We start from the raw sequence: 8,697 nt of genomic DNA, 5'->3' as shown, positions 1-8,697 counted from the left end.
TGAACCACGGGCCTTGGGGTAAGTTGAGCCAGTTTTTCAATGTAGAAATTAATGAAAGTAGGCCAAGTTGATAAGAGCTCATTGTAGTTACATTTAAAGTTGAATTTACCCTGTGTTTGGTAAGATGTATGAAATTGTATCACCATTTGTATGATTACTTTTCAATTCAATTTTCAATTCAATCGAAATTTATATTAAAAATATTTGAAAAACTAAACTTGTACTTGGTTTGTTATTTATTGTTTATAGTTACCTTTAAGATTTGTTGTAGGTATGCCCAGGTTTGAAAAGTGGTTCAATTTACCCCCTGACCTGGATCAACTTACCCCTAACCCGGGGCAAGTTGAGCCACAAGACCACTTTTTTTTTTAAGAAGTAATATTTTCACTGCTCTTGATCAAATATGAATTCTTGTCATTGCCATTGATAGGAGACATCCTGAATTATAGGTGTGTGTTTTCATTTTTACTATGTGTCATTTCTCCTTGCTTAGAGGACAGCATAACTAAAAAATGGCTCAACTTACCCCACTCTCTCCTACTAACATTTCCAGAACATTTAATAAATTACAAGATACAATTAATCTTACCGTATGACCATTTTAGAAGCAAACAATATGATGAAAAACAGCATGCATCGTTCAGTAATCAAGATGGCAGCTCTTATGTTTTAATAAATTTTATTACAAATTTGAAGGCATTTCATAAAAAAAAAATGTTACAAAAAGAGACACAAGTCAAATGTACAGTGACTTTATATAACTCTTAATGGTAGTCAGTAGTTTTATAGAAGCAGCTGATACAATGCAGACAAAGCCACACTGTGGCCTACATTCATTCCATTAATTAACTTGTAGTGATTAGTTAATACTGTTCAAGAAATTAGATTTGTGTTAGATTGACATGTCTATTTGAGGCGATATTACAAAAATAACAAGGAAACGGGAAAGATTATCTTAATCGTTTAGTCAACTTCCTCCATTCTTGATGTGTCATCATCTCCTTCCAAGACTGGCATATCTTCATCAGCAGGCTGAATGACGTCTTCAACTGCGGAATCATCATCATCAATGCCTGTGAATGAGAATGCATTTATTAGCAACCAAAGACACAATAATATGTAAAAGACACATTTCTGTTATGTCAGTTGTCAGAGAAATAAACCTACCAAGACCCAGCTTGATCATTCTGTAGATGCGGTTGGCATGTGTCTGTGGGTCCTCCAATGTGAATCCTGAAGACAGCAGGGAGGTCTCGTAAAGGAGGATGACCAGATCCTTCACGGCCTTATCGTTCTTGTCAGCCTCTGCCTTCTCCCTCAAGGTTTCAACGATTGGATGCAAAGGGTTGATCTCCAGGTGCTTCTTAGCCGTCATGTAGCCCATGGTGGAGTTATCTCTCAGGGCCTGAGACTTCATGATCCTCTCCATGTTAGCTGTCCAGCCGTAGGTGCTTGTGACAATGCAGCAGGGGGAAGAGACCAGGCGGTTGGACACTGTGACCTGTTATAAATAAAATGTTGTATTATTGTCATGATCAAACAAAATGGACTATTATAGCAACATCAACATTTAAGAAATGTTTCAGTCATTTCCCCTGACCTTTTCAATCTTCTTGTCGAGAATGTCCTTCATGATCTTGCAAATGTTTTCAAATTTGGTTTTCAGCTCCTCCTGCTTCTTCACGTCGGCCTCATCTTCTGGCAGCTCCAGGCCTTCCTTGGTCACTGAAACCAGGTTCTTGCCATCATACTCCTTCAGCTGCTGGACACAGTACTCATCGATGGGCTCGATCATATAAATAACCTCAAGGCCGGCTTTGCGAAGGCGCTCCACAAAGGCAGAGTTGGCCACCTGGTCTTTGGTCTCACCTGAAAAAAGTAAAATGAATTGATTAAATCAATAAGGTAATCACTAAATTACTTTTATTTTTTTAAATGTTAGGCAACAATATAGAAAAATAAGTGAGTTGAAAACAAACCAGTGATGTAGTAGATGTGTTTCTGGTTGTCCTTCATGTGTGACACATAGTCTTTAAGGGAAACCATCTCCTCTCCAGAGGCTGAGGTGAAGTAGCGCAGCATGTCAGAAAGCTTCTTCCTGTTCGCGGAGTCTTCGTGGATGCCAAGCTACAACAGAAAGTGATCGGTTATTAAAATTCAACTGCAAATTTGAAAATGTCCTGTCACAAGGGTTAGAGTTAAATTAATAAATTCCTACCTTGATGTTCTTGGAGAACTGATCGTAGTACTTTTTGTAGTTTTCCTTGTCCTCAGAGAGTTCAGTGAAGAGTTCCATGCATTTCTTGACCAGGTTTTTACGGATGACCTTCAGGATCTTGCTCTGTTGCAGCATCTCTCTGGAAATGTTCAGGGGAAGATCCTCAGAGTCCACCACACCTTTGATGAAGTCTGAAAAGAAAAAAAGATTGCTTAGCCTTTCAAAGCCATACAAATGTAATGTAACAAAAGCACACATTTGACAAACAATCAAGACTTATGGGAGCTAGAGTGCATCATTTTGAAGCCATTACTATTTAAATGATATGCAATATAAACAGGGGTGCACATAACTTTTTTGCCCTGGTTCTCAAAGGAGCACCTGGAGATGTTGCTTGGTGCTCATCCTTAAAATGAAATACACCATAACTTTTGAGGGGGTCTTGACTTTATTTGCCAGACACACGGCACTGAACACAGAACACACATGCAGAGGTGAACACAAGACAACATTAGCACGACCAGTAATCCTACAAGCTGTCATCACTACCCTCCTGACTGTTCTCCTCACTGTCTTCCTCTCCGTCAGACATGGCCCTGAGTTCATATGCAACTCGCATATCTTTCTCTCTCTCTCTCTATCTATCTATCTCTCTATGTTGGTACGCAAATGCACCTTTTTTCAAATGACCCGGTGCTCTTTTTTTGGCGGAGATGCGCAACAGTTATGTGCAGCCCTGAATATATACTTATTTAACTCACTGAGGTACTCAGGGATGAGCTCATCGCAGTTGTCCATGATGAAGACCCTGCGCACGTACAGCTTGATGTTGTTCTTCTTCTTCTTGTTCTCAAAGAGGTCGAATGAAGCTCTTCTGGGAATGAATAGCAAAGCACGGAACTCGAGCTGACCCTCCACCGAGAAATGCTGCAAGCGACAACAAATAAGGTATTAGCTTTAAATGTATCAATATAAGAGGATAAAATAAGTATTTTGTTGATACTTTTTTGAAAGTTAATCATCAGTAAACCCGGCTTACCTTGACAGCGAGATGATCCTCCCAGTCGTTGGTGAGACTCTTGTAGAACTCTCCATACTCTTCATTGGTGATGTCATCAGGGTTACGGGTCCAGATTGGCTTGGTCTTGTTCAGCTCCTCGACATCAATGTACTTCTCCTTGACCTTCTTCTTCCTCTTGTTCTTGCTCTCCTTTGTGTCCTCATCCTCATCGGAGCCTACATCCTCAATCTTAGGTTTGTCCTTGTCCTCAGCGGCATCTTTATCAACTTCCTCTTCTCCCGCTTCAAGGTCCACTTCCTTCTCTCTTGTCTTCTCCACCTTGAATATAGGGAAAGAGTGGTGGTTTAGGAATTAGTTTGCGTGTGTAAATAGTAATACAGAGGTGGGGGACTCGAGTCACATGACTTGACTCGCATATTTTTGGACTTGAGACTTGCTTGACTAACATTGATTAAAGACTTGACTTTGACTTGGTATTCATGACTTGAGACAGATTACTCGAAAAGGACTTTACTTTTTCAAATGAAATATTTGTATTGTACGGAGCCCCTAAAGGGCAATGAAAAAAAAAAGATACTGTATCTCGTTCGCACAAGAAAGTTAATCAGAGTTTCCGTTTTTCTCGTGCGAACGAGATACAGTATCTTTTTTTTTTTTGGAGCGCCAAGTAGGAAGTGGAGCACACAGGAGACAGCCGTTTCATTGCAGACGTTATGTTGGGAAATGGCAGTCCATAACATTATTTTAGATATATTTCTAACTCGGACTCTCATTCGCCTCTGAGAAGTCCAGCACCAGCACGCAAAGCGCTGTGCCTTTGACGCAACGCCTTCACTGCGTTTACTTTCATTAAAACAGCTAAAGAGCGACCGCAGGCTGCTACTTTTTAAACCACACACCGATACTCGTTTTATGAAGGAGATGTCCGGTCGCTAAGGCACATGATATGTGTGTGTGTTTGTGCTCGGCTCTGCTGTGTGTGTCTTCGGTGTGTCCGACAATGGCATTTGTTTTCAAATTACCATGAACAGTAATTTACACAAATCTGGCCAACTCCATATGTATATGTGGGTGTTCCCAAATGAAAGAAATTCGTTTAATCTTAATGTCGCACTGTCTGCACACAAACATATCATGCACCCTGGTACACTATTCCGTTGTATTGGCTTAGATGCAATATATCTTTGTGCACAGACAGTTAGGAAAACAATGAGTCAGGGTCATATGAGAGCACCTTAGACAAGAGAAATACTCTGACCCTGCTGAAGGGGAGCCAGGGCAGGAGGCTTAACATGTTGATGTCAAATATTCGTGTTGTACTCCTGTTATCACTTTAGAGCCCTTTTAGAACTTATAGGGTTATCATTTCAGCGCCCCACTCTCCATTGCTGTTTATGTTGAAAATAAAACTTTTCATAACCACAATATTTTTAACTGATTTAAATGCGGACACTGGGGTTATTCATCAGAATTTCGTATGACTTGACTTGTGACTTGCTTGACCTGAGCAATGACTTGCTTGACTCTCACCACAGTGACTTGGGACTTTAAGACTTGCTCATGACTTGCACGTGTAGGACTTACCAGGGCCGGACTGGGACAATAAGTCAGGCCGGGAATTATAGACCCAGCCAGGCCACTACCAGTTTTCTTTTGTGCCATTTTCCTAGATTTATTTGTCAATATTTACAGCTTTCCTGCCCATAGTGATAGGCCTAAACTTTAAATCTATTACTCCAGAATAAACATATGGACATGGGTTACTATTTAAAAAAAATGTGCAAATCTATTTAGGAACCTATCCATGTGAACATATTTTAAGTGGAGGTGGACTTAAATGCATCAATCTGGTGCACTTTGAGGGGGAAATAAAGTGACTACACCCATATGAAACAGAACTGTCCATTTAAATAATCATAATATCATAAGAACATGGCCATAACCAATAACATGCCATATCCAATATGAAAAAACATTGAAACTTGTTTATTTATTTGTTTTTGGTTCATTTATATTTGTGAGTGTGTCTCAGCTCCTGAACCAGCCTCACTCGTCTCCCCCTGCTCCTCTTTGAGGCAGCAGCAAAGACTAGTTTTAGCTCTCAACAAGTTTTTTAAGTTTCTTACCTTTTTTCACCTAGTTAACGTTTTTTTAATTATTCATGCATATTTTGCTAATCACTCCCCCTTCAAATGGAAATATCTGTTTACATAAATGGTGACCAAACCGTTTGAGACCCACTGAGATAACTCGGACTAAGTTAACTATCTAAACACTCAAAGTCCTTTACCTCACCTGAGCTGTAGTTATCAGTCTGACAGGAGAGGACTCTCCTCTACCTTGTTGACAGTTCATTATATCCATTAGCGCCGCTAGCTAGCACCAGATGCTAACAACAACAATACACGTAACCGGTGCGCGCGCGCTTTCTCTCTCTCTCTCTCTCTCTCTCTCGCTCGCGCCCGACACACATACACACACCCTCCCGAGCTTGAATGAGAGACCAATCGAGGGGTTTGGTGTATGATCTGTATGAAAGTGGCCATGTCGGCAGGCCACATCATGTAGACAGCCAGTCACCCTCTGTGAGGCAGAGTCAGACCCACATTTGCGCAGCGTTGCGTTCACAATACATACATAAACAAAATCCTCAGGCCAGCAGGCCAGGCCATCGGGAAACCTCCCGGTCCTCCCGATGGCCAGTCCGGGCCTGGGACTTACTCCCACCCAGGGGCGGCGCCAGAAGGGAGCTAGGGGGTGCTGAAGCACCCCCAAGGATTGCCAAAGCACCCCCTAAGCACCCCCAAGAAATATGTGTTTTTTGTTTTTTTTCGAAAATTATTATTATTATTTTTATTCAATTAGAAAAAATATTGATTACATCAATGCAAATGTGAAACAAACACATTTTTTACCAAAAACATAAAGCTAACACAGGTGATATGATTAGGCCAATGGCCAGCACCCATTCGATTTTTGACCTACCCATAGGCTAAATTACTTTGTGACACTTTAGTGACTTCCTGTTAGCTAGAACGCCACATTATTTGCTAACAGCAAAGTGAAAAATTGATCGTTTTTTAGTCCTTAAACGTATCTTCCCGGGGAAGCATGCCCCCGGACCCCACTAGAGGAGGTGAGGACCCTCCTAGAGGAGGTGAGGTCCACCACCCACTTGTAAAAATAGCACTTTACCCCTGCTTACACCTATATGCCGTGAGCTGATTATCGAGCCTTCATTGCAACAGTCGTGGGTACACTGTGCGTGTGGGGAGTGTTGCAGTAGAAAATTCAACTGTAGCGCTGGTGCATTAATGGGAAACCCTTAATGTTTGAGCACCCTCTATGAAACGCCAAGCTACCCCACAGCACCCCCTAGAGAAAATCTCTGGCGCCGCCACTGCTCCCACCTCTGTGTAAATATCATAGGTCACAGTAAGTTTTAAGTCTGAATGTGTATTCTTGGTAAAGGAAGGTACAACTTACAAAAAGTGTAATAGGGTAGCCAATGAACTGGGAGTGCTTCTTCACAACTTCCTTGACGCGCTTATCCTCACAGTATTCTGTCATATCTTCTTTGAGGTAAAGGATAACTCTTGTGCCTCTGCCAATGGACTCTCCTAGAAGTAGCAATACAAATCAATGATGAGAACTGGGTTATGAGTCAAATTATAACTATCATGCAAATTATTGAATATCAAAGAGGGAACTTACCAGAGTCCACTTTGACTGTGAATGAGCCTCCAGCTGCAGACTCCCAAATGTATTGCTCGTCATCGTTGTGCTTGGTAATGACTGTCACCCTCTCAGCCACAAGGTATGCGGAGTAGAAACCCACACCAAACTGACCGATCATGGAGATGTCGGCTCCAGCTTGCAGAGCCTCCATGAAAGCCTTGGTACCAGACTTGGCGATTGTGCCCAGGTTGTTGATCAGGTCAGCCTTGGTCATGCCGACACCAGTGTCAATCAAGGTAAGTGTGCGAGCAAGCACGTCGGGCCTCACTTCGATTTTCAGGTCTTTGCAGGACTCAAGTTTGGTGGGGTCTGTCAAGCTTTCATATCTGATTTTGTCCAGGGCCTAAAGGGATAACATTGTGAAATGGTGATGCTTGCTAACATGGGAGGGCTTCCACATTTAAATGATAAAAGGGCTGATTTTACTTACATCTGAGGAATTGGAGATGAGCTCTCTAAGGAAGATCTCTTTGTTTGAGTAGAAGGTGTTGATGATAAGAGACATCAGCTGAGCAATCTCAGCCTGGAAAGCAAAGGTCTCCACATCCTCCTCCACAACGTTTCCGGCGGCAGGCATCTAAAAAGAGCCACATATAACATTGAGTTATTCTGCATTCATAAATATGCTTCTTACGCTTAAACATGATAATTTACTCTAAAATACAATTGTAATGTATGTGTTGAAACCGTGCCTCCTGCTGTTTTATTGACCCCCCCCCCCCTTGTAAAAGGCAGCCTCGTGGCATGAAGTGGTCAGCTATTGCAGATGAACACATGTTCCATCTGTCAATCAAAGCTGCCATTTGCTTAATGGGTGGAGTTCTGGTGCCTTTCCCCAACCCCCAAAGCTTTCCTGCTTTGTCATTCAACACCTTTATTTTACATTTTAAATGAAGGTATATCACCTAGTAAAGAAAACGACATATGTTCTACATTAATGTTCTACAACTGTGGAACATGAATGATTTTTTTTATTGCGAATGAGAAATTAAATTGTCTGATGGTATAATTTCTTCAAACCTTCAACATGAAAAAAGGCCTAACAAAAAGTTAGTTTGACTAAATTACATTCTAACAAATCGCACTTCTGTAATGTTTTTTGCACCAGCATGTGAAGCTGCTGTGCCTGCTGTTTGTGCCAGCTGGTCTCCCTGATCTTCCGCCATTGCTCTCACACATACTCTAGGGTCACCCTGCTTGCCATGTGTTCCCTGCATGTTACAATCTCACTTAGAGAGTAATGGTAAATGTGCTACTCTGCCACACAAAAAATACCTGATAGACTGATAAGTGTACTTTTGGATACATTTGCACAATTTTATCATACAATGGTTTAATTTTCATGTATTCTAAAATGAAGCAAGTATTCTTGCTGTTCTTACTGTGTTCTCCTTTAATCAACTAGTAAAATATAACACCATATACATTTTAACTTTGCAATGCAAAAAACATAGCTGTACTTAATGTGATATGTTTAAGTCTTACCTTGAAAATAATGTATTCCTACAGTCGCTTCTTGATGAAACCTTGTAAAATGTGTTGTCCTCAAATGATTGAAGAGCTCCAAGTGTGCTTGCTGCTCCTCTCCTGGGCAGTTAACTCTCCCTTGATGTGTTCAAGTGAATCAATGCAGCACTCACGACAAGCTGGTGTCTTTTTATACTCAAGGGGTGGTTTCTAGAAGCTCCCATTCAGAAGCTTCCAGAAAATGTGTTCACTA

General features: G+C 41.3%; 1 protein-coding gene across 1 annotated transcript; it reads right to left on the bottom strand.

The window, feature by feature from the left end:
* Nucleotides 1–662: 662 nt before the first annotated feature.
* Nucleotides 663–8,630, bottom strand: hsp90aa1.1 (heat shock protein 90, alpha (cytosolic), class A member 1, tandem duplicate 1). Its single transcript, XM_034076037.2, has 11 exons — nucleotides 8,463–8,630; nucleotides 7,408–7,554; nucleotides 6,954–7,320; nucleotides 6,726–6,859; nucleotides 3,258–3,557; nucleotides 2,980–3,145; nucleotides 2,219–2,409; nucleotides 1,980–2,127; nucleotides 1,601–1,869; nucleotides 1,168–1,501; nucleotides 663–1,073 (listed from the first exon to the last, which is right to left on the bottom strand). The coding sequence occupies exons 2-11, from the start codon at nucleotides 7,552–7,554 to the stop codon at nucleotides 964–966; spliced, it is 2,166 nt and encodes a 721-aa protein (XP_033931928.1). The 5' UTR covers nucleotides 8,463–8,630; the 3' UTR covers nucleotides 663–963.
* Between the last annotated feature and the right edge of the window lie 67 nt (nucleotides 8,631–8,697).

The sequence above is a fragment of the Pseudochaenichthys georgianus genome, chromosome 24 (genome assembly GCF_902827115.2).
Source record: "Pseudochaenichthys georgianus chromosome 24, fPseGeo1.2, whole genome shotgun sequence".
In the NCBI taxonomy this organism is placed as follows: domain Eukaryota; kingdom Metazoa; phylum Chordata; class Actinopteri; order Perciformes; family Channichthyidae; genus Pseudochaenichthys; species Pseudochaenichthys georgianus.
This window is presented reverse-complemented; position numbering and strand designations above follow the sequence as displayed.